Genomic DNA, 26,456 nt, shown 5'->3' with positions numbered 1-26,456 from the left:
CATCCCACATGGACACCAGTCTGTACACCTGGCTTCTACACCACCATCTTCTGGTCTTTGTTTTTGTCCATCCCACATGGACACCAGTCTGTACACCTGGCTTCTACACCACCATCTTCTGGTCTTTGTTTTTGTCCATCCCACATGGACACCAGTCTGCACACCTGGCTTCTACTCCATCGTCATCGTTGGGTTTAAGACATTCGCGGCGATCAGCTAGGGTTACGAGAAACGTCTAGCCTCCCTAAGGTGAGATCGTCCACCGAAGGTTTTCGCAATTGCGGTTGTTCTTGCTTTTAGCTGTAGTTCGACACCCTTATATACTACCTATTTGAGTATGGTGAGGCAACCGGCGTATGCTTCATTTTAAACGCCAATATTAGTCAAGTCTCTCAAGAATGTTTAATTGTTCTTTATCAAGACGATGTAACGCTCAATAAGGCGAACAACTAACGAAGAAAATATTTAATATTAGTTATATTTATTTTAATATTTAAGATAATCTTGTTTCTCAACTCAAAATTAAAACGGAAAGAGTTAAAAAGCAGTCTATTTTTTGTCTGTGTGTGTCTGTCCGTTGTCACACTAGTGCGCCGAGTTAGCAGTTCGCTTTGTTTTGATGTGTTAAGAAATCCTACAGAACCTTAATATTCACTTTTTCCATAATATAAAGTGAATATGTGGATCTTTTTCGTAATTACGATGCATTTAGTACTTTTGTAGCTTTAAAGCTCTGTTTCATTTTGATATTCCAAGGGTGATTTTTAATATTGTTATTTGAAATGGATGTTTATATATTACTTAAGCTATACTACATCTGTATATAGCATAATCCTTTCTATAGTGATTTCAAGAAGAACGCAACGATATAGATCTATTGAACTTTTATTTGTCATTAGGCCTAGTGAACCAAAAAGTAAACGCTTGGGTTTGCTTTTCGTTTCTGTAATGCAGAGACATTAACGGTTCAGAGTGAGCCGAAAGTTAATACACTGTTAAATAATTAGGCTTAGATTTTATAATCATGGTGGAAATCTGGGCCGCGTTCAGCAGAGCTCAGCGCTGTTAGCAGTGTCCTACAGGACGGGATATTGTTTTTGAATTTGACGTCACGGACGGTGCTTAGCGCTGAGCCAGCGCGGTCTTCAAAGAAAATCGTCGGGTTTTTGGAAAACGTGACGTAAAACGCGTAGTTCTCAGCTTGGCGAAAGAACATGGAGGAATTAATACAAATAGCTCTTGCTGATTCTGATCGGATTATAGCTATTTAATTGGCGTGAAACCAGTTGATCACGCGAGAATTTTAAGAGACATGTTACTTTCTAATTTTAATTATAAAAGTTGTTGTTATGTATCTCTTTAAATACGTTATCATACAATTTTTGTTAAGCCTTGGTATCTTGCACGCTTTATTGCGCTAGCGTCATTTTTAAAACACCGATGACCGGAGAAAAGCTATGACGACAGATCTCACCGGTAAACGTTTTCCAAAATCCGCTGTCATTTTGGGGAGCTCTGCTGGACGCAGCCCAGACCAGTGAAAGGTCTGATCGTAATCGGATTATAGCTTGGTGTTTTCATGCTTTTTATGTTGCGCATTTACTTTCAGTGTGTGTAGTCACAAATAAGCTTTGATGTTATGTAACGTTAACAGTCATGTTGACAAACTAAGAAAATCGTTGAGGTGAAACGAGAGGATAGTGTTTACATGGCAACCCTGTTGTGAATATGGCTTTGAACATAGAGGTAGAGGGTATATAGTTGAGGAGTAGAAAATTGGGCCTTTACAAAAACGTATAGGTAATATCCCTCCAAAGTTTTAGCTCTTCATTTCCCGTTTTTCCCCCCATCGGATGATTTTAATGTGTACAAGTATATCCTTATTGGATGTAAAATGTCGTCTGATTTACAGTATATTTGCTATGCTTTGTATACTGCTTTAATATTTCATAAATTTTAACTTCAGTATTTTTTCTTAAAAAAATAAACATTTCCATATCTGGGTAAGTAAGTTTGTAAGTAGTCCTCCTCGGAGAGGTAATATTTTGGTTTTCCCAACTTGTAATAAACCTCCTCTCATCTCAATCAAGATAAAAATTAAAATGTTTCACTCCTCTCACTGCTCATTTTCTTTCGTAGTTTTATTACACCTCCTCTCATCTCAATTAAGATAAAATTAAAAAATTTTCACTCTTCTCACTACTCATTTTTTCTCGTAATTTTATTGAACCTCCTCTCACCTCTTATGTATAATGTTTTCCAAGACTTAATCCTTTCATCTCTCAATCTGAAATATTTTTCAGACCTCATCCTCTCATCATTATTTAGTAATTCATATAAATAGTTCAAATTTTGACTTATATGTATAGGGAAAGGAGTGAACTATATGAAAATTACTCCGGTACTTTCAGAGCCTCACCTGCACGGTCCTAAATTCGCAACTTAACTCTCCCACTTCGTTTCATCTATTGAATCTAGTTTGCCAGGGTTTCATACACTACAAACCTAGCAACGCTCCTCGAACATTCTCGAAGTTTTGTTTCAGCCAATAAGCATTCGTATTTCACTAGACCGATTCAGACAAGCAGAGAGAACCCAGACAGTCACTTTTGTTTCTCTATTTACCTTCCTACCCCCTAGTCGCCCAAACCCCCATCGAGGTACATACAATGTCATTTTATATTCTTTTCAGCGGAATTAATACATAAATCACTTCACTCTAAACGAGTTATGATATAAAATTTTGCAGTCATCCGTGCTTGCAGTGTATGGGTGCTCTTCTTAGAAATGCAGTAGAATATTTCAAATATTAATTATTGATCCCTCTAAACGTACTCCCTTCAAAATAATTAATTTCATGATAAAATGTTTTCGGAAAATGGAATTGTTCTTGGAATTGGTCTTGGTCCAAACAAAGACGTTTTTGTATAATTTCGATTGTAGTTATGTAAGTAAATAGTACTGTGGGCAAAAATGTTTGTGTAAAGTTATGTCAGGTTATGAAATAATTTGTACACAAAGTTTTTGCACCCTGAGTCAGGCACTACAGATCTTGATATAATCTTTGCGGCGACTTTTAAATGGACAGAATCCCATTGCTTTAAATTTCGACAAAAACTCGTATATAACGTATCCTCCCATTGGACCGAATTACTAATGGGCATAATTTCATGGATCAGAATTACGGTAAAGTAGTTAAAGGAAAGAGCCGCTCCGTTGGTGCCCCTAAAAGATGGCCTTTTTACTACACAGTGGCTAAACTTGGTAAACGCTGGTTAAGCCAAAGGCAGGAACCAATGCCACCTCTTGCATTGGGTCTAGTTGGTTCCTGCCTTTGGCAAGATAAAATTCGTGTCCAGAAGATTAGCCAGTATGCTAGGGGTGATAATGGAGCCGCCTGTTGCTTTAAGAAACTAAACTCAAACTCCCGGGAAATTTATACATTTCAATATGTTTTGCCGAAGTCATGACAGAATCAAAAGCGGATTAATGTAATAAAAACGTCGGAGCTTCGGAGCATAGATTTACCCTCTGGTACCACTCTCGCACACTTCATAGAAAACCTCCATTTACAAACTTTGTTCGACGCGACTTTTAGTTTTTGAAAAAAGGAATTCGTATTTTCAAATTAAAAGAATTCGTTCAAGAACGGCGCTAGCGGTTCAATATCAAAGCGGACAACAATGCTATGTAACTCCCGATTTAGTTGAATTAATATTTAATCTCTCGATTCTGGAGACTTTTCCTCACTTAAAAGTAACTTAACTCACACTGGAACTCACTGGCTGTGATTTGAAAGCGATAACTTATCGAGAAGTTTAACACTTTCGTTAATTTATCACTCGTGAATAACTGAATATTAAAGACGGCAAAATTTAAATTTGCCCACCTTGTTTTTTTAGTAGCACGAGGGGAATTCGCGAGACATCCACCGATATTCGTTCAAGGTTTGATGACACCTATGACTAATAACCTATTTAAATATCGCGCACTCATAGAAGGAGCGAGGTTGACACGAACCCTTTAGACGTGTTTTTTCTATATAACTAATATTTCTACCATTACTGTTGTGTTAACGTAATGCATGCTTAAAAAGTGTTACTATTAGCAGAAGGGGATAATAGAAGAAGGATCCTCTTAATACTTCAGTTATGTAACGTCCTACTCCCCAGGCTCACCCTTTTAGTTTGCTTTTCCGCTTAACAAACTTCAGATGGGCATCGCACCGTAAGGTGAATTCTTTAACTGTCGTCTTGACGTGGGACAAAAATCCACAAACTGACATATAATTAAAGCGTTATAGAGTAATGATGAGGGGAATATTTATCGCGTATGTGATACGGTTTAGTAACCTTGCCTCAAATACAAAATGATGTTGGGAAGAATGATGATACGCTTACCCCGCTTTGTAGTACACTTCTCTCGAAGCTATATATATTAATAAAAACTGTCATTGTAGACAAAGACCGGAAAGTGTAAAAGATAAGTTTAGAAAATTAACTGCCTGAAGATCCAGATATTCAAATTTTCACTTTTGAAGACATGATTATAAAACATCAATTATTATAAAAAATTCTTATCTTACTTTTTTTCACCAAAATTACTTCAGAACAATATTTTAACAAGAAACATGCGCATCATTTTAAAAATAGTACGTGTTACATTTTACTTTCTATCAAAAATTTACAATTAGGTAGAAAATTCGGCCCTATAAAGAGTATAAAATGGACAGAAAATCGTTGAGAGCTGATAAAATAAAACCGTATGAAAACTTAACAAAACGTACTCTTCAATTATAAACGTACTCTTCAATTATAATGTTTTCGAAGAATTAAATATTAACGTGCTGTATAGCTCTCAAAGATCACGATCAATCTATAGATCTTTTCGACACAAATAACTAAAACACAATGAAAAGGCCTATATTACTTTCCGCTTCGCAATATTTCCAATTTAAAATAAAAAAATTTAAACTTTTCAAGAGAAATCATTTCAGATATCCAAGTATTTGAATATCCTAATAGCAAATGTTAGTCGAAAGTAAAACCTAGTATCAAGGTAGTATCACTTAAATTCTTCTAGATGCCATTTTTTCTTGAACTACTATTGAGAACAAAATACATGAGTAAATAATGTTGAGAAATATTTTGGGAAAATGAAATTTTGGTGAAAAAAAGTAAGATAAGAATTTTTTATAATAATTGATGTTTTATAATCATGTCTTCAAAAGTGAAAATTTGAATATCTGTTTCTACAGGCAGTTAATTTTCTAAACTTATCTTTTACACTTTCCGGTCTTTGTCTACAATGACAGTTTTTATTAATATCTGTTACTTCAGTCTTCATATTAACTAAAATTGTTTAGAAAACACAGGAGAGGAAAAGCTTTATTACCAAACGTCGTTAATCCGGCTTAATTATCTGCCGTCGGTAATCTAGCTTAACTACCTGCCGTCGGTAATCTAGCTTAATTACCTGCCGTCGGTAATCTAGCTTAATTACCTGCCGTCGGTAATCTAGCTTAATTACCTGCCGTCGGTAATCTAGCTTAATTACCAGTCGTCGGTAATCTAGCTTAATTACCAGTCGTCGGTAATCTAGCTTAATTACCAGTCGTCGGTAATCTAGCTTAATTACCAGTCGTCGGTAATCTAGCTTAATTACCAGTCGTCGGTAATCTAGCTTAATTACCAGTCGTCGGTAATCAAGCTTAATTTCAGTTGTCGGTAATCTAGCTTAATTACCAGTCGTCGCTGATCTAGCTTAATTACCAGTCGTCGGTAATCTAGCTTAATTACCTGCCGTCGGTAATCTAGCTTAATTACCAGTCGTCGGTAATCTAGCTTAATTACCAGTCGTCGGTAATCTAGCTTAATTACCAGTCGTCGGTAATCTAGCTTAATTACCAGTCGTCGGTAATCTAGCTTAATTACCAGTCGTCGGTAATCTAGCTTAATTACCAGTCGTCGGTAATCAAGCTTAATTTCAGTTGTCGGTAATCTATCTTAATTACCAGTCGTCGCTGATCTAGCTTAATTACCAGTCGTCGGTAATCTAGCTTAATTACCATTCGGCGGTAATCTAGCCTAGTTACCAGTCGTCGCTGATCTAGCTTAATTACCAGTCGTCGGTAATCAAGCTTAGTTTCAGTTGTCGGTAATCTAGCTTAATTACCAGTCGTCGCTGATCTAGCTTAATTACCAGTCGTCGATGATCTAGCTTAATTACCAGTCATCGGTAATCTAGCTTAATTACCAGTCGTCGGTAATCAAGCTTAGTTTCAGTTGTCGGTAATCTAGCTTAATTACCAGTCGTCGGTAATCTAGCTTAATTACCAGTCGTCGGTAATCTAGCTTAATTACCAGTCGTCGCTGATCTAGCTTAATTACCAGTCGTCGCTGATCTAGCTTAATTACCAGTCGTCGGTAATCTAGCTTAATTACCTGTCGGCGGTAATCTAGCTTAATTACCAGTTGTCGGTAATCTAGCTTAATTACCAGTCGGCGGTAATCTAGCCTAGTTACCAATCGTCGCTGATCTAGCTTAATTACCAGTCGTCGGTAATCTAGCTTAATTACCAGTCGTCGGTAATCTAGCTTAATTACCAGTCGTCGGTAATCTAGCTTAATTACCAGTCGTCGGTAATCAAGCTTAATTTCAGTTGTCGGTAATCTAGCTTAATTACCAGCCGTCGCTGATCTAGCTTAATTACCAGTCGTCGCTGATCTAGCTTAATTACCAGTCGTTGCTGATCTAGCTTAATTACCAGTCGTCGGTAATCTAGCTTAATTTCCAGTCGTAAGTAATCTAGCTTAATTTCCAGTCGTAGGTAATCTTGTTAACTTAATATATATGTGTGGGGTCTTTTTCCAACTTAACTTGTTAGCTAGCACAAGCTTAGGTTCTCTTGATTTTAACCACTACGAAAATTGGACCAAATAGACTTAACCGTGCTATTATCATAAACTGACTCTTATCCATGCTAAAATATCGCAGATTGGAATGGTTTTAAAAATTTTAAATTAAACACACTTAGACTTAATTATATTTAATGAAAATCGCTTAGCGCAGAGTAAAATGTTGTACCTTTCATTTAAAACCGTTTTCAAGTCTAAAAAAATTATAGTTATGTCTATAAGAGCCTGGACAAAATGGCTGTTTTCGAAAAAAATCCCATGTTATTTCTATGGGAAATTTCCAGTTTTTCGTCAAAAGGCTGATTAATTTTATGGAAATGAAAACCACCCTTAGCAACTTTATTTTTTATAAAATAAACTAATTAATGGTTCTCTTTGAAATTTTAACCACATATTCAGGGGTAGAATTGTAGTTCTGTGGATTTTTTTCAAAACAGTTAATACAATATAAAAAAGTTACATCCAAACAAAAAACCCTCCTTATACATTAAGAGCAGTATGAAGTCTTTTCTAAGAGAGCTACCGCTCTCATAGAATATGCTTATATACTTATAGCTACTTATATCTACTTATAGTAGTACGATCATGTGCCAACGAACAGGAGTGTAAGGAGGTTCAAGATAAGGTTAAAATTTTTATCACTCGCCTCGCAATCAAAATAGTTCTGTGACAAATCCAATTCGATGGCTTTTTGAAAATCTCGCAACATCGTGGGTGAAACGTATTTAATTTCATTGCTGCTAAATGCCAACGACACAGAGATGTTTAAGCCTTCTCTATCATAAGGAAGTATTTCGTTTTCCCATGCCGTTATTTGGTTGTTGTTCAATTTAAGCAGTTTGATGGACTTTAACGATTGAAACATTTGATTTGGTATTTGCTGGAAAGAAAATTTGCAATTATTTGCGTCAAAAATATTTGGAAAATCAGGTTACTTACCTTCAAAATATTGTTCGACATTATTAAATATTTTAAAGATACTAAGTGAGTAAACGGGTAGAAGTTTTGGAGAAAAACGATTTTGTTCCAACTGAGGTACAAGCTCTTCAAACTACTGAGTCCTCGAAATGTGTCGTTACTTAAATAGGAAATATTGTTCTGTGTAAGAATTAGGGTTTCCAGTGACTTCTGTTTCAGAAACGCCAATTCTTCGATGAAATTAACACGACTGTTAGCTATTTCCAAATGTCGAAGTTCCGTGACGTTTTTCAGAAGGTCGCGACTAATTTTATTTTGGAGGTTACCATTCAGAGTAAGCACACTCAAAGTTGGATTCATCTTTAAATTCTTTTCAATTAGACTTAGGCCCCTGCAAATTTAAATCCGATTTAGCAAGATGACTGTTGGGAGTCTATAACATACATTGGTCTTTCAATAATTGGGGTAATGTTTGAGAACCACAATTTCAAAACCATCAACAAATTTATAAGATATGTTCCATAAATGTGTCACTGGTTATATACTCAGAGCTTTTCTTGAAATTATGTAGGTGAAACGTCGTAGGTTCTCGTAAAGCGACGCATGGTGAGGTGCTATCAAAGACTTAGTACAGACGAAATAAGAAGATGGACTGCAAAACCGAGTGAATTCAATTATTGTGTCGTTCTTGAACTAGCTCTCAGTAAGTCTCTAGCATTACGAAGTATAGGTAGTGTCATACTTAACGAACATATCTTATAAACTTATGACGAATGCAAATACTACAACTATTTTATTAATAACGTTTCTTATTGAAAGACCAAAAGTACAGATCTTACGACAATCCATTTTCTCTGTTTCCGCTTAAATAAAGACGCTGTAGATTTATTGGCCCTTCTTGAAAATCATCCAAATTCAGAATTATATTATCGTTCATATTTAGCTCCACAAGTCCATCAAGATTACGAAACACATTCATGTTTACGTACTTAATTTTGCATTGGCGGAGCAGCAAAACAGTTAGAGACTTAATGGCGGGGAATAAAACATCACGTAGAGACACAAATTCATTTCCACTGCAAAATAATTGTTTTTCCAAGTTGTTATTTAGACTGCCAGTGGAAGTGATTGTTTATTTATTTTTAATTGGACCAACTGAAATTAGCACCAACTCCGTTTCCATAAATAATATTCGTTATTCTTCTGATTAACAATGGTTTTTTGTTGCACCACACCTCAAATGGGATATACAGCTAGGTACTCAACTGTCCGAAAATAACGACCGTCAACTTTAGCTCTGCGTCAAAAAATGTACTTTTAAGCTAGATTCCCACTCGATGGAAAACACGATGGAAACCCGATAGAAAGGGTTTCGATCGAAAACTCTTTTCACCGACCCCGACGAAATTACCCTTCGGTCGGACGTAAGTTGTCTTCTATTTTTTCGTCCGTTTTTGGCGTTACGCCGGGGTCTCAGCCAATGAAATTATCTCACTGACTACGTCATACATTTCAAGAGCGCACGCGTACGCGAGATAGATTTATAGCCACCATTTTTGAAAGCTATTAAAAGTAATGGTTGACCAAGGCTTAACAGAAACATACCACCAAGAAAGAAAAATTAAAGTTTAATTAATGGAAGTAAAAAGAGATTAGATGTTAATATGGTTGACTTTAATGAGGAGGTTAGATAATATCCCTTCTTGTAGAACCTAAGCATCAAGGGGTACAAAGTGCGAAATAGGTGGCGTGGAAACCACTCCCATCTGTCACGTGTCCCAAAAATATCTACCGCCAAACTCAAAATTCCGTCGTAGTGTGAACGGTCTACCGCGGGACGCCGGCGTAAGTTAAAATTTATACCTTAGTCTGCGTGATTTCCGTCGGTTTTTTTCGGTCGAGTGGAAATCTAGCTTAACACCAACTTTGTCCGACCGAAAACTAATTCGGTCGCCTTTTGCGGTATATGTTTTACCGCAGAGGAATTTGCGCAGTGTTTCCGTCGTGTTTTCGTTCAAGTAGTAATTTTCCAAAGAAAAATTTTTATGAAATAATATGGTTCTTACCTCAAGTCTGTTGTCTGAATTTTCGTCGACATTAATGGCTTCAATGAATAGACAGGAAGTGTGGTTTTTTCAAGTTGTATTACGTTCACTTTGAGTTTTCTCAAATCTGTGTTTTTCAATGACACGCTGATGTTGAACAGAGTTTTTTCGTTGATCGGGTTTAGCCCAATATCCAATATTCTCAAATTATTCAAATTCGAAAAAGCTTTACGATTGACATTTTTTATACCGCAATTAGAAAGGGACACTTTTAAAAGGGTAGTGGTGGATTCATTAAAAAAGTTTTCCTCAAGTACTGTCAAATTCTAAAAGAGGGATAAGGTAAGATTTGTTAAAAGGGTAATATGAAATGTTTTCATTTTCAGTGCACCGCTAAACGATGAAACAATCGGAGCCTCCGAAATTATCAAGGCCCGTTCCTATCGCTAAGAGAGAATATTTTTTAATTAATTTAGTTCACCGTGTTATCTCGCTTTTTAGTACCGTTAAATAAAAATAAGTTCAGCCTCGTGAGCCCGTCAACTGCTACAATATTAGGGCAAGGCATAGACGTAGAGCGGTGAAACCGAGGTCGCGGATAGAAAATTTCCGAAGACCTTTATTAAACAATCATGCCAAAGAAGTAAAGGATAAAAACGCTAACGTTAAAAAAATGAAAAGCTAGGAAGGAGCTAAAAAAGTCCTCTTACGGTATAATAAAACTGTGAATTAGCAACTTCAAGAAGTTTTGTTTTACTAAAAAAAACCAAGAATGTTAAAATCTCATAATTAATTTTGTGGTCCACACAATCTTACCCAAAAATAAATAAAAAGTAAATAGCCCTCTAAAAACTAGGTTAATTTAAGGGTGAAACCTTTCTCTCTCATAAAATTTTTATAATTGGCCCCTAAAATATCAACGATAATTTATGGAAGACCCCGGTCGCAACATTAAAAAAAGCGCCATCTAGTACAAGTATAGGGTGAAAATATTTCCAAAATGAGACTGAATATTTCCCCACATAAAAATGGACACGCACGGGCCTAGATCATTTCGGAGGATCCGAAACAATGAAATTTGCAATGATTAGAATAGATATTTTAAGAGGGTTAAGAGGAACACCCGGTATGGAACCATGTGTTTTAGGAAAGGCTTCAAAGTTACCAGTCTACCAAAGGCATTTCGTTTTAATGTCATATCTAACGTCTTTGGATTCCCCAACCGGATGTGCCGTCTCATGAAAACAAGTTTGTCAACACCGAAACTATTCTACCCCCAACCTTTGATTAGGTCTATTATAGCCTTTAATTATGAATTTATTCATTTACATGAATATATATGTGCATGGTGTCCCCTCATATCACCCAATCTCATTTGTCCCAATCAGAAGAATTTAACCCAAATCATATATTCCTGATTCACCCAAATGTATATCTCCCAATTCGCGTTTGCCACAAAAGGCGGTAACACAGGAATTTGGCACGAATAACATACCCGTTTTATTAATTCGTATTTTTTATTAAAAAAGCAATATTTTAAAATTATTATATAAGAGACTGTTGATCAGTGTAATTTATTAAATATGGAAGTCGAATGGCTGAAAAATTCGAAAGGAAAATATGCCCCCGTAATTCTGAGTTAGGGTTATGTAGGTTAGGTTTGGTTAAGTTAGGTTAGTAATATTTTGTAAATCATTTAACTATGGTACGCCTTTTCCAAAATATTGATGTTTAGGTTCATTGACTTCCCGAATAATATGCCTTTTCCAAAACATTACTGTTATGTTAGGTTAGGTTAGTAATATTTTATAAATCATTAAACTATGGTACGCCTTTTCCAAAATATTGACGTTTTGCTTCATTTACTTCTCAAATAATATGCTTTTTCCAAAAAATTACTGTTGTGTTAGGTTAGGTTATGTTAGGTTAGTAATATTTTATAAATCATTTAACAATGTTACGCCTTTTTCAAAATATTGATGTTTAGCTTCATTGACTTTTCAAATAATATGCCTTTTCCAATTCATTACTGCTATGTTATGTTAGGTTAGGTTTGGTTTGGTTTGGTTAGGAGGACGTCTCTTCCTCTTTGGAGCGGTTATACACTTCAAGTAAGTGTATCCCTTATGGAATGAAAAAATAAATAAATAAAACCATCAAATTCTACTCTATTTGAGTCTTTTTGGGTATGCAATATTGGGTTAATTGGAATAGGAGAACTGGGAATTGGGTTAAATGAGGTTTGGGTAAATGGGAATTGGGTGTTTTAAATTGGGTGAAATGGGGGGTATCCATGTGAATTGACTAGCTTAATTACGTATTCAGAGATGGGAGGGGCTTAGTATGCGTGACGTACAAGAATAATGAGCTGTTTGTTTTTAAAGCTAAAGCTATTGTCACGCGAAAGACTAATTTTGCATGTAAATTGATCAACTACCGCATTAATTGTACCTCCAACAGCAGAGGTACCAGTATCGTCAATTCCCACGAATATAAATGTTGGTAGTTTCTTTTCAAACGCCTCACTTTTTTTATATAACGCCGCACTTAATATAGTTTCATTTCAAAAATGACCTTCTTGACATCGTCTTGAGATATGTATTCCCTTATCGGCGATCATTTTTAATATTCAACTGACGCAGTTCAGTAAAGCTGAGCGTAAAGTGTATCCCTCATACAATTGCGTTAAACTGGTCGTCTTCTGTTGTTCAAACTTCCAGGTGTCTTTATTCTGATTGGCTACCGCGATAACGTTAAACGCGTATGTAATAGAAAGGCGCCTCCCATCCCTAAATAACATGATAGAAAGGCTAATGCATGGAGGTGTGCGGTTAATCGTTTCAATCGATAATTCGATCGAATACCGAACCGAATAATTTGATTCGATTCGTAATTCGATAAGCCCATTTTCACTATTCGATACGAATATCGAATACCGTACTGACTATTCGATTAAAGTTTGACTACCATAAAACTCGGTCCTTGGCACTAGAGAGACCCACCTTGCTTTAACAAATATCATCCCAATTTTATTTGTCTCCCATCAAACACTACCAGCAAGCCCCTAGAAATACTTGGCCACCAATGAGGAGAGGGACTCTGAAATTTAGGAGCTTTTAAATGTTTTTCTCCTTGCCTTGTATTAACTATTCACGAGTAGTTAAGCCTAGTATTTTCGAGTATTAATCGGTTAGTAAAATATTTACCAAGGCCTAACTATTCGGTATTCGATTTGGAATAAACAATTCGATAAGGAAAAATTTTTGGTATTCGGTCACCTGTTCGATATCCAAAAAGTGGTATTCGCGCACCCCTACTAATGAAACATATATTCAGGATAATAAATAAGTTCATGCTATTTTGTATCTTCTATATTTCTTATGATTTACTAATAAAGCATTTAATCATTTCTAGCCTTCCGCCTTTGATAGTGGCTGATTCGAAAATTCTCAATTACCTTGTATTTAGTGCACGATTCGTGAAGCTTCTGTAACTTTGAAAATGTACCTATTTCATTAGTTAGTAATAATCCACAGGAACAAAAACTCGTTGCTAGAAAAACTGCCATAGAAATGAACACGTATTAAACGAGCATTCGTAACATTGCCATCGAATCTAGTACCTAATATTATGTTTGTGAAGATGAACCATCGAAAGACGCACCGTTCTATCCTATGTAATTGGTAGACACCATCGAAATTAAACATCATTTTAGCCTCTAAAATCACTCAGAGCGACGATGCTTCTACGTCTTTAATAAATCAGTTTTTAAATGAGATATAAATGAACTGCATTAGCAAGTTTAAACTTCACTTTTTGATCATTCTTAGTTTATAAGCCTTTTTATTTTCCTCGAAGCTGGTTCCAGGGACCAAAAATCTCTATAAATCAAATATGAAAACGTGTTTTTTCTCAATTATTGCCAATTCTAACGTATAACTTTACTTTGTTACAGAATGCGCTGTTGATAGTGATTGCGAATGCTTTGTCGCAAATCTAGAAGGAGGCTTTTCCAATGTGCAAGGATTGTGCCACGACGAGTATTATTCCAAACGTTGCATTTGTCCTATAGACTGAGTCGAAATTTAATAGAAGATACTTCAAAAAATATCAATTTTTATAATGATATCTAAATAAACTACATTATAACAATTTTAAATTAGATTACATTATTGAATAATGTTTTTTTAAAAAACCCTTCACCTTTCCTAGATCTTTCGAAAATATAATACACAAGAATAAATACCGAAGCTTTGGAATAAAAAACCAAACGAAATTCTTTCCCGTCAATTAGCTTGTAGCTGGTTATCCACTATCTCACGTTTTTACAGCATATTTTGGTATGAATTTTAGTACTTTGATTTAGACTAGATTAAGTATTTTTAATTCTAATAGGCCTTTATAGAAAGTTTTTACGGCTTGCGCACCTTGTTGATTTGTCCCGCCGCGCCTGCGCATTACAACAGCCATACGTCACCAAAATTCTCTCGGAAGTGACGTCACTAAACTCAACAACCAAGGCTTAGATCAAAATTCTTAAATAAATATACTATACGTTAGATCTAATCATTATAAATTCATACGAGTATCAAATATCAACATTAGAATAGTTCGGCATAATATGAATAAGATTTGCTGGCACAAAATAGAGAAACACAAACGAAGAACAAACGCTTTAAAAAAAGCCCACCATTTTATCAGTCTGCTTTATCTCTCCAAATCTTGCCTCCAGTTCGTGTTTTTTATAACACAAAACTGGCTGAACTGAACTGACTCAGTTTGAACTACAAGAGGGGACAAGTACCCATAATTCCTTTAGAACTTTCTGTAAAGGCCTATTGGTTTAAGACTAGATAAAGTCCTTTGAATTCTAATTTGTTAACAAACAGTTTTTAGGGTCATATTATAACAATAATGGCAATTCGACTGGTGCCGTGCAAACGTATAACCTGTATGCCAGGCCAGACACATCTTGTTATCAAAACATTTCAAACTTATACATGTATTCTTTACATATTATTAATAATAATAATTATAAGAAAGAGTGTGGGGTTTATTTGCTAATAGTTTCAACCTTTTGTCCATCAATAGCAATAATTTCAGTTAAAGGAAAAGGCTAAGTAACATTACATAATAACGGGGATAGATATAATTTTAGAAGCAGAAATGGAGAACGGTTAGTGTTTACTTCAGTCCGACTGAATAGCCCAGTATAGAGCCCCTCCTTCGAACATGTAACGAAAATTTTAAATTACCTTATTGTCTCACTTCAACTACGTTTTGATGACGTTGCTGACGGCCACGGAGAAAAATATGTAATTCCTTTTACCCCTGTCGCTATGACCCGCCTCTTCTTCCCCCCGTCTCGGGGAAGGGGGTCCGGAACTTTGACGTGCTCCTAGAATACTCTGTTCTCCATTCCTGCTTCTCAAAATAAAATCTATCTCTGATTATACCTTAAAAGAAACGCTTTTTTTCCAAATATAAAAGAAAAAATATGAATAAAATACATGATTTCTTATTACAAAATAACTAGCATTAAATTAGTCTTAAAAACGTGGACTACTGCGCCGCCATGGCTTTAGTGGCGTCTGCTAGCCAGAACAACATTCCTCAAATGGGATTGGTTGAAATCTCACAGGATGAAAGAGCTAAGGGTAAAGTGGTTTGATTTAACAGATGCCACTAAAGCAATGACGGATGGCGCAGTAGTCCTCGCTTTTAAGACAAATTAAATGCTATTTTTTTTGTATTAAGCGATCGTGTATTTTTGGATGTTTTTCCTTAATATTTAGAAAAAGGCCGTCCTTTTGGTGTCCTCCCATTGGATTGAATCCCATTCGACCGAATTCCCAATCGACCGATTTTATCTGAAATATGATTTAAAATCCAGCCGTTTGTGCGGTTTCTGTCTATTGAGATTTTTTATTAGGAATATTATTATTACTTATAAGGCTATATAAGTTAATTTAGCGATTGGAACTTTCGTCTCACCGTGGCGCAGTGGAAGAGTATTGGACTACCGTGTGATAGTCCTTGGATCGATTCCCCGAAAGAAAAAGTAAACTACGTAATAATAGTTTCATTCAATTGATTATTAATTTCATTTGAACTTAATTGAAGTTACGTTAGACAGTGTGGGAAACTATAATGTAATAAAATAATACTATTGGAATAATGGCCTTTGAGTATTTAAAATATTTTGCCTAAATTTTATTAAAATTACGGTAATATTTTAGAGGGTTAAGGTTAGGTTGGGTTGGGTTAGGTTAGATTAGGTTAGGTTTGGTTTGGTTTGGTTAGGTTAGGTTAGGTTAGGTTAGGATAAGTCAGGTCAGGTTAGGTTAGGTTAGGTTAGGTTAAGTCAGGTTAGGTTAGGTTAGGTTAGGTTAGGTTAGGTTAGGTTAGGTTAGGTTAGGTTAGGTTAGGTTAGGTTAGGTTAGGTTAGGTTAGGTTAGGTTAGGTTAGGTTAGGTTAAGTCAGGTTAGGTTAGGTTAGGATTGGAAGTGGTAGAATAACCGATTTGTCATAATATTTTTTTTCATTGAGGTCCTTGCATAATAAAAACGGGCCTTTTCCAACAAATTTATAAAGATTCTGGAGCAATTATCGCTTTATTTATTTAGTTTCTTGAACAATAAATATATGCCTTTTCACAAATATTGATTGTTTTACGGGTCATTTCAGGTTGGCTTTGATTCGGCTCGGTTACAATAGAGGCATCCTTTTAAACTTGGGATTTGATCATCACAGTATCATTATTTATATAGGAAAGTGTATTGATAGACGCAAGCTTAAGGACAAGGGTATTTTCTTTAAACCAAAAGAGGTAGTTTTTAATTCGGTTTTAAAATACGGCTTTAAAAATATATCTTTTAATAGCAATGAGAATTTTAAGATAATAAACCCGCACATTTTGGCTATATTCGGTCCAACGGGATTCGGTTCAATGGGACATTCGGTCTTATGGCATTCGGCCCAATGGGCCAGCAGACTTCTTTTAAGGTATAATGTTATGTTCAGAGACCTGCACGGGCCGAGTTTTTCAGACCCGACCCAAGCCCGGCCCGGTTTTAGCATTTTAAATAAGCCCGAAACCCTGCCCAAGTCCGAGTACATAGTTGGTTTTTCGGCCCGGTCCGGACCGGCCGGTTACAGGAAATAACCAAGCCCGGCCCGGCCCGGCCCGGCCCGTTACACGTAGTGCAGTTGTAATTTTTATATTTTTTTACATAAAATCAATGATTTGAATTCATATTTGCTTTAGCGTCGTGTATTTTTCATTTCTTTTTATAATTGTTCGTTACATTTGTCCTTAGAATCTTATACTCATTTAAATTATCTTTCATTTGAACTTTGGATTAAATGATAATCAAGTTCGGCCCGGCCCGAATTTTGAAAAATGAACAAAAGTCCGGCCCGGCCCGTTAATTTCCAAAATTTTAAAAGCCCGACCCGGCCCGGCCCGATACAATTTTCAAAAGTGGAAAGCCCGGCTCGGCCCGACCCGATCGGCCGGACCGGGCTTGAGCCCGGCCCGTGCAGGACTCTGGTCATGTTATCTGACATTTTGTTTTAAGGCCCGCTTTAGAGTTACAATTCGCACTTTAAGTTAAGTACGGCGAAAAAATAGGCTGTCTGCACTAAAAACGGAGAAACCAAACTGATTGGATATATTTGAGTAACGCATGTTCAATAACGTAAGCTAGCAATTTTATAATGGGCTGACAGAAATGAAACAAATAAAAAAGAAGAAATTCTAGGAGAGCGGTTGCTCTCTTATATAAGACTTGATACTGCCTCTAATGCTAAAGGAGGGTTCTTTGATTGGCCGTAACATTTTTCGTATTGTGTTTGCTGCTTTGAAATTTTGCCAGTGAACTAAAATTTGGGCCCTAATTGTGTGGTTAATATTTCAAAGCGATCCAACTAAGAGTTAATTCTATAAAGAAAAAAGTTGTTAAGGGTGGTTTAAGAATCCATAAAATTAATCAGACATTCGGTGAAAAATACAATATTCTTCCATAGACATAACATGGGAATTTTATAGAAAGTGGGGGTCAACCCCGCAGGGATATAATGAAAACTATTCATTTGATACGTTTGGGAACAATCTTAAATGAAAGAGAACAGTTCATTGTAGCGCCATTTTTAGTTTCATTAAGATCAATTAAGTTGAAGTATAGATTTTTATCATTATAAACACATACTTCTAGTTACGTTGTTTTTGGTATTAGAGTTAGGGCGTTTTACCACTGTTCGAGACACGCATTTTAGCCCTCAATTTTTATATTGGACTTACGGCATTTTTGTCGTGAATCACGCCGTTAGAGGGAGATTGAGCAAGAAAAACATGGCGTTTGAGCTCTCGTTTAAAATAAAAATTTTGGATTTTGAATTAAACTGGAGGCTAATTAGGTACGATTTTTATTTTTTTCACAACAAAAAACCTCAATGAAAGAATAAGGGCAACGGCCCATAGGATTCTGGGAAAGTTTCGTTTTGTAACTGCTAAGGGACTACGAGAAAAACGTCCCAGAAATCTGGCCTAATTCCAGCTCTTTTAGACCAAACGCCTGTAAAAATGTTTAACACGTCTAGCACCAATGTATTGCGGATAATGCGAAATCAAGGTGCTGGACAAAGAACATATATATATAGCTATATAGGCTGGGTTGTATAGTCTTTGTTTTCCCCCCATTAATAGTAGGTAAAAAATAACTAAGAGTAATAATACCAACAATATTCCCAGAAGTGATTAATAAATACGTTAGTTATATCAACATAATTTTTCATAGACGTACGAAATATTGTGTACAGTATAAGCATTTAATTAATATTTTGTACAAGCTTACTTATGAGGAAAATCATTTTATTAATATTTTATACACGCTTAGGTATGAGTGAAATAATTTTAGTGGTATTTTAAACAACATAAGTGAAGAGTTCCAAGTCTGTTGTGTCCTTTGACTGATAACAGCTGCCCCTATCTTCGTGGCGTCGCTAGCCAAGTAATATTGACAATTACTTTCATGGACACACTAAATATTGTATGTCGTTGATGACTGCGGTGGCCATGTATAGAAGTTTCGTGGCATATGTTTTGGTGCGGATGTGAATACGATGTTGCAAAAGTTAGTTGGTATAGTCACGAAATCCACAATTGGCCAGAACTATGTCATTATTCGAACTTTTCCACATGAAAGAATAAACACTAGGGTCATTGCGGCCTTGGAAGAGCCTTTTCATCCTCAATATTTTGAATTAAAATAACCCTTCGCGTGACGATTGTAGCATAAAAATTGTCGGCATGAACGTAAAATCGAATTCGAAGGTCAAAAGATTACACGGTCCTCCAAAAACATTATTGCCTTCAAAAGTTACAACACGTTTTCAAGCCAAGGGTTCAGATGACCACGACTGGTTATGTCCTTGATATTATTTGACCATATTCGCTATTAACACCCGAAGAACTCTTAGGTCCTTTTTCATATTTAGTGATGAAGTTCTGGCAGACCGTGAATTTGTGACTCTATACTAACTACTTTTCGGAACTTGGCGTGGATAATTTTTCAATGAAAGAGAAACGCGACTAAGCACCTCTGAATTTAATCGCTCAAGGAAAGAAACATACCTAAAGTATTTAATGAATATTTTCAAAGAGTCTTCAACATCGTACCTACGTCCACATACAATACGTCACAAAACTATTACACATTGCCACCGCTGTCGTCAACGCCTATCATTCGGAGCTTCATCACAATAACAACTTAGGAGATGCGATGGATAAAATGTTTACAACAGGACATATTGAGCGGCATTTGAAACCAGTAATTGAAAGAGGAATTCTTCGTAAGTTATCACAATAGCAAAAGCTTGAGGACATTGATTTGTCTGACTTCCCAGTTCAGTGCGAAATGGACGTGAAAAGCGTCGTTATATGAGCGACTTCAAAGCAAGACATGATGAGTCTTACGTTGTTTTGACCGTAGAGACGTCTGGTTAACCAGTAGCATTTCCCGCCCTTTTTGTAGTCGGTTTATTGTCGGTACAGGCGGTTAGATGTCCGAATCGGATAATTGTCGGTAAACGTCTTCAAACCACTGTAAGTCGGATACTCGACTCAAAACAGGACGTAGAATCCCCAACAGCAAAAAAGTCGGGCCGACACCAAATCTGATCAATCGGCCCGATAGAGTTATTGGACTGTCTCTTTATTATTGCCTCTTTTTTCGACAAAACGGTGGTGATCCAAGCAACGTAGAATATGCAAGTAGAAACACCGCACCAGCGATCAAATTTTTTTTAACATTAGCTCGCCCAAACTCCTATGGGCCGTTGCCCTTATTCTTTACTAAAATTAATTTTAAATTTAAAAGCCAACAGAATATTTTATTATTAACAAATTTTGCTAAGCCTCGGTCAGAGTAGTGTTATGTTGATGTTATAAGAATAGGGAGCTAACAACTGAATAGGGGGAAGAGATAGTCTGACGTCACGCAGCCCCCCTCTGGTTGGCATTTTTACGTGTAGAATACTGTTTCCAACCGTTATGGGGGAAGAAACTCCAGTAAGAGATAGAAGGGTGTGACGTTTCAGGGTCAGAACTGTTAGCTCCTTATAGGCAACATTAACTTCGGTTGGGATAAAAGCCAGACATTACGAATACTGTTGGTATGTTCAAATTGATTATTAATCTTACTGGTAGATCAATTAACTACTACATTATGATCTGTGAGAGCTGGGACATATTAATCAGCTATAGAGTAATTTCTGAGGGGGTATTGTAACGTCACGCGGGGTCAGGGAGAAGATACTACTGTACACCCATCTAGCGGAGACTTGATGTGTTTTATATACATAATTTCTCCTCACGTATACCACCATTTTGGAGGCAAAATTAGGAGAGTTAATAGCTAATTGCAATGGGTAGAAGGCATTGGCGGTGTGTTGTTGAAGGCTGTATAGGAAGCAAGCGTAATAAAAACCAAAACGAGGTGCCAGAAGATGTTAGTTTTTATCGAATTCCGTGCGTAGTTAAAAATCAGGGGGAAAAAAGTGAAGAGTTGTCGGCATATAGGCGTACACAGTGGATAGTGAAGCTAAGGCTTAGCAACGTAACGGAATATACTAGAGTCTGTTCAAGGCATTTTTATTCAGGTATGTTTAAAAGTGAAATTTAATCGTAGTACATAAGATAATAACTTCAATCGGTTCTCAGGGGCCCCGTCTAAGCTTTTTGATAAAACTAACCCTGACTGGCTACCCAATAATTTGAAAAGTATAGCGGATACCCCAGCAGTTGTGAAACGTTATGATGGAAGGATTAAACGATCAAGGCAGGATTCGTTATCATTGAAGCCTACAAAACATCAACGAAAAAGAATAGGCATACCTATAGCTTCATCCACACCCATAGCCTTGTCTACACCTCATTCCAAAAAATCTAACTTGGGGCCGCAGTATGGTAAGATAAATTTTTTTAAAGTGTTAGGAAAATATTGAAATTATACTAATACCACCTTATCAATAGGGAATTCGACAGTGTGTTTCGAGAAATCGTTTGATGGCACATCTGTGCCAACTTTAGAATATTCTGATACATCATTTACAATGTCATCTGTTGAGAATATTAACACTGCTTTACAACTGTCACATTTACAAGACTCCGTTAACACTGAAATTGAATTGCCTGTTAGAAAACGTTCCATAGTAACTGAAACAGTACCCATTATTACTTATTTGACACAAGAAACTCAAACGGAACTAAATGCCACTTATATCGCACGAGAAACGCAAACCCTGCATTCTAGTTCTTCACAAGAAACTCAAACGGAACTAAATGCTACTCATATCACACGAGAAACTCAAACCCTGCATTCTAGTTCTTCGCAAGAATCTCAAACTGAACATTTGAATATTAGACATTCCATTATTCAAACAAGTTTTAGAGTTTGTTACCAATTTGAATTGGAATCTGTGGAAATTAAGTTGAATGAGTGTAAAGAAGTAATCAAAAACCTGAACTTTGAAATTGTGCAAGCTAGTGAAACTATAAAGCATCAGTTGGAGCAAATAGATAAACTAAATTTACATATAAAAAATATGGAAGAAAATCTGGATAGCTTAAAATTTACCCCTTCTTGTTTCCGTGGGGACCCTGGCAAAATTCTATTTTTTACTGGCTTGACTTCTTACGAATATCTAATAGACATAGTTGAGGAAATAGAGCCATATCTCTTTAAAAATTCTAAGTTGAGCCCCTTTCAACAATTTATTCTAACAGTTATGAAACTTAGACTATCCCCAAGTAACAAAGATATAGCTTATAGATTCTGCATTTCTGAAGCAGTTGTCGGTAGAATTTTCTACAACTGCCTTAACGCGTTGTATAATCGTCTATACAGATTTATAAAATGGCCAGAACGGGATGAGCTTCAAACGACTATGCCGACGTGTTTCCGTGAGAAATTTGGTAAAAAATGTGCTGTAATAATTGACTGCTTTGAAGTTTTCTCAGATAAACCGTCTAGTGTTAAGGCTCAAGCAGAAACCTTTTCTAGTTACAAACATCACAATACAGTTAAATTTCTAATCGGAATAACACCACAGGGTTCTATTAGTTTTATATCAAAGGGGTGGGGTGGCAGAGTAAGCGATAAACACTTGACAGAATGTTCGGGTATGCTAGATAAACTTATCCCAGGTGACCTTGTTCTCGCAGATAGGGGATTTAATATAGATGATTCTGTGGGATTTTACTGCGCAACTATTAAATACCCTAGTTTTCTTAATGGGAAGAAACAATTAGATCCTTTGGATGTAGAAGCTACAAGAAAATTGGCAAACGTCAGAATCCACGTAGAAAGAGTAATTGGAGAATTGCGACAAAAATATAGAATTTTGCATACGCAAATTCCTACCGAATTTTTAAGGCGTGCTCCCAATGAAAATGTATCGACCATTGATAAAATTTGTACAGTTTGCTGCGCCTTGACCAATTTAACTCCCTCAGTTGTTCCCACTGATTATAATGACTCTATATTAAATATTTCATATAACAATGTGCCTAGTTGTATTCATGAGGCGAGAAATGTTTTACAGTGAAAATTAGGAACTTTTAATTAACATTATCATGTAATATTTCCAAATAAAATTATCACTTTTAGGAACTCAAGGTAATTTAGAAGCTACATTTACATTTTAAGTCTACGTTTTACAACTGTTGGTTTACTTTTAATACACTCCTTGCAAAACCACTTTCCCTTGGGAATTCTTTTCATATTTAAACAAGTAATATGAAACCACTTAAAATTACAGTTTGGGCTTTCGCAAAAGATCATTTTTCCATGAGATTTTTGTTGGCAATAACACCACAAACCATCTTCGTCGGTTCTCTCTTCCTCCATCTGTATTTTGATTGATGGCTCAGATATCACAGAAGTTAGCTTAACATTAGTTGTTTCTGTTTTTCCCCTCTTACTTGCAGGAACCACAGAATTTAAATCAGATCTTGATGTACTGGGACATACAGTCGGATGTCTTTTTTTGAGCGAAGATAATATTGCGCGTGTTGGACTTGGATTTACATTAGGATATTCTATTTTGAGCGGAGATAATACTGCACGTGTTGGACTTGGACATACATTCGGATGTCCTTTTTTGAGCGGAGATATTTCACGATTTGCACTTTCATCCAGTGTTGATTTAAAGGCCTTATTCCTCGAGCCCCTTGGTTTTCGTTTAACATTTTCTTTCAGCGACGGGTCTTTGGTGTAGAATTTACCAACTAATTGAGGTAAAATTGCCATTTTAAAAAATAGGTTGGCTTTTTCGTGTTCCGTGTTGAAATAAGGTTCATTTGGATAGATCCTGTTGATTTTAAAATCAACATTGGTCCATATGCAAAAGTCTGCATAATTTCTGTTAGTGACAAATAATTGAGCCTGTACTTGAGAATAATACATGTGATTAGTCTTTAACTTGAATTGGGAATCTAAACAGAATTGTTGTTTTTCCAACCCAGCCCGATAAGATTTGTCTTTTAACGAATGAGGGCATTTAACTTCAATTAATCCGCGACCGCAACACTCACAGCTGACAAACCCGTCTGGAGATGCTCCAAGATGAGGATAATCAACATTCAGGCAAAGACCAGCTGAGTCATACTTAAAGTTTACATGTTTTTCTTTCATAATGCGTTGGTACTCGTTGATCATGGTCTTTTCATGTGTTTTCCCCCATCTTGTGGCCTCATTCTCAAATGTGTTGGCGTTTGGGTAACAAATATTATTTATCAAGGAAATTGATGGATTTTGCGGGTTTGTGTGACAGGATTGATAAAAATTTGAAGCCGTAATTCTTCCGGCTCGGAATTTATGCCATATTTTACTGTTGGCCTGAAGTTTGGTCTCCCTTTCTACTTTTTCAGCTTCAGCAAGTGTGAATTGAATGTTTATTGTTTGACAGTAGTTAGTAAGTTCCAAAAGAGGCAGTTCTACTTCCGTCAGAACAATGGGATAGTTTTTAGTCAAACATATTGGAATGTACGGTTGCTGATATTTACGATCAACCCTAAAATACGCACTATGTACACCATGTTTGTGTAGCTTTTCAGCTAGCTTGCTATGGCTCTCAGCTGTCGCTTTTGGCACAGAGTTTTGCACCAATATGCATGATTTTGGTTTTGGAGGTTCAATGTTTTTTCTAACACTAAATCCGCCTTCCTCTTTTGACTTAATGCAGAATCTACGTTCATGTCACTGACAGGAACATACCTCACCTCCTTTGTTGTTGGCACAACCCAATACGCCTTTTCTCCTGTGACAGTCTTCTTTTCAAACAACTCAACACCATAACTGATATAAAATAACAGAGACGCTATGTGTGAGCATGATTCATCAAGGCCTGCGATACACGTACAATGCCCAGACTTTATAATACCATCAAGGTCTGTAATAACCCAAGGCTTTAAGGGCGTCTCATTCATTCGTTGGGAATGCATCACCTATCAATAAAACCCTATAGTTAACAGTTGTATAGGCTATAGTTCTGTAAGATTTGTAGAAATACTTACAGTCGCTTTGACAAGAACTACGGTTTGGAATCGTTTAACTAAAACATCTCTAACGAATCCACTTAAAAAGTTGTTATACGCGCCCAAGTTCTTAAAATTTCTTAGGCATTCTTTCGTAAATGGGGATATTCCATCAATTAGATAATTATATATATCCCCATAGCTTATCTTTGGAAGAAGCGAAAGAGAATTTACATCACCTTCTGGTTTTACAGCTTTAAAGTCTTTCGATTTAAGTACATATGGGTCAATATTGCTGATGAATGAAATTTTATCTTTATATCTATTCTTTACGTGTAGCTCAAGTTCATTAAAATAAGCTGAGTAACCGTCAGTAGCCATCCTCTGATCCTTCTAACCACGCATTTAACTATAAATCCTTAATATCCTTCGAAAATTTGCCTTCAAAATGGCGGCTGATAAAAATTACGAGGAGGGAAAACCAAGAACGAAATAATGGAGTACGTAACAAGTCCATTAGCTTACATCAAGTGTTTTTGGATTTGGGGTATAAGCAGACGACAAAAATTCTTCCCCCTCACCGAAATTACTCTATTGGGGTAAATTTTACACCTTAACGATGAAGCCTCGCTGACTAAACGTTGGCGACAACTCTTCAAGGGAAATAATGACAAACAGAGCTGTATAGATTCTTTCATTATAGAAAATATTAAGTCGTACGTTGTCTGCTTCAAACAGGAAAAGCTGAGTTCCCAAGGGTGAGAAGTAAGGGGTTTTTAGAGTGGGCTCGTCACCAGTGACTCCGCGGGGCCCGTCTCGACCGCTTAGTGTGTGCTGTCCCTCCCTTTCGTTACTGATTAAAGTGATTGGATTTATTAAAATCATAGACTCATAATAATTTTATTTTTGTTAGCCTATTATGTCACTCTCAGTAGGTATTTTTCAGCTACAATTAAGTAACTTAACCTTCTTAGATAGTAATTTGGGGTTTCTGGCAAACAAAAAGGTTTCTAACATGATTAAAATATTTAATAAAGCATTGCATTATGTTGAAAGACCTGGGTCTTTTTCAATGTAAAAGGTGGTTTTTAATGGATATAAAGTTTTCCAGTAAAAATATCCCTTATTGCAGAATAATTAGCATTTAATTAGTCTTAGAAACTAGACTACTGCACCGCCATTGGATTAATGACGTCTACTAAAAAAACCTCTTCGTTTGGTTGAATTCGCACACGCTGAGAGAAGTAAGGGTAAGAGGTTCTGGCTAGCAGACGCCACTAAAGCAATGGCGGCACAATAGTCCTCGTTTTAACGACTAATTTAATGCAAGTTATTTTGTAATAAAAGATAATTTTTTTAATATATTTCCTTTTATGTTTAAAAAAGGCCGTTCTTTTAAGGTATAATGTTATGATGCTTTCCTTTAATTATGGTGATATTAGGAAAATGGCTTTTTGACGTTTTCTATTCGACAAAATTGAAAGGAAAAATAAGCCTTCACTCCCTAACACTCGATTTTCACCGCGCGAATTTCTTTCC

At 36.2% G+C, this 26,456-nt stretch overlaps 2 protein-coding genes across 2 annotated transcripts; one reads left to right on the top strand and one right to left on the bottom strand.

The window, feature by feature from the left end:
* The first annotated feature begins 20,946 nt into the window (after positions 1-20,946).
* On the top strand, positions 20,947-22,987 carry LOC149584170 (uncharacterized). The gene is made up of 3 exons (XM_089863759.1): positions 20,947-21,040; positions 21,102-21,347; positions 21,414-22,987. Exon 3 carries the CDS (start codon positions 21,494-21,496, stop codon positions 22,985-22,987), a length of 1,494 nt encoding a protein of 497 aa, XP_089719885.1. The 5' UTR covers positions 20,947-21,040; positions 21,102-21,347; positions 21,414-21,493.
* A 1,611-nt stretch (positions 22,988-24,598) lies between these two features.
* LOC149584169 (uncharacterized) lies at positions 24,599-25,359 on the bottom strand. The gene is made up of 3 exons (XM_089863333.1): positions 24,957-25,359; positions 24,824-24,887; positions 24,599-24,738 (listed from the first exon to the last, which is right to left on the bottom strand). Exons 1-3 carry the CDS (start codon positions 25,296-25,298, stop codon positions 24,659-24,661), a joined length of 486 nt encoding a protein of 161 aa, XP_089719459.1. The 5' UTR covers positions 25,299-25,359; the 3' UTR covers positions 24,599-24,658.
* Between the last annotated feature and the right edge of the window lie 1,097 nt (positions 25,360-26,456).

This window comes from Phalangium opilio, unplaced genomic scaffold, assembly GCF_054372755.1.
Source record: "Phalangium opilio isolate 3A_F unplaced genomic scaffold, DU_Popi_V2 ptg001170l_1, whole genome shotgun sequence".
In the NCBI taxonomy this organism is placed as follows: Eukaryota; Metazoa; Arthropoda; class Arachnida; order Opiliones; family Phalangiidae; genus Phalangium; species Phalangium opilio.
Note: the sequence above shows the minus strand (reverse complement) of the source record. Positions and strands in the feature narration are given on the sequence as shown.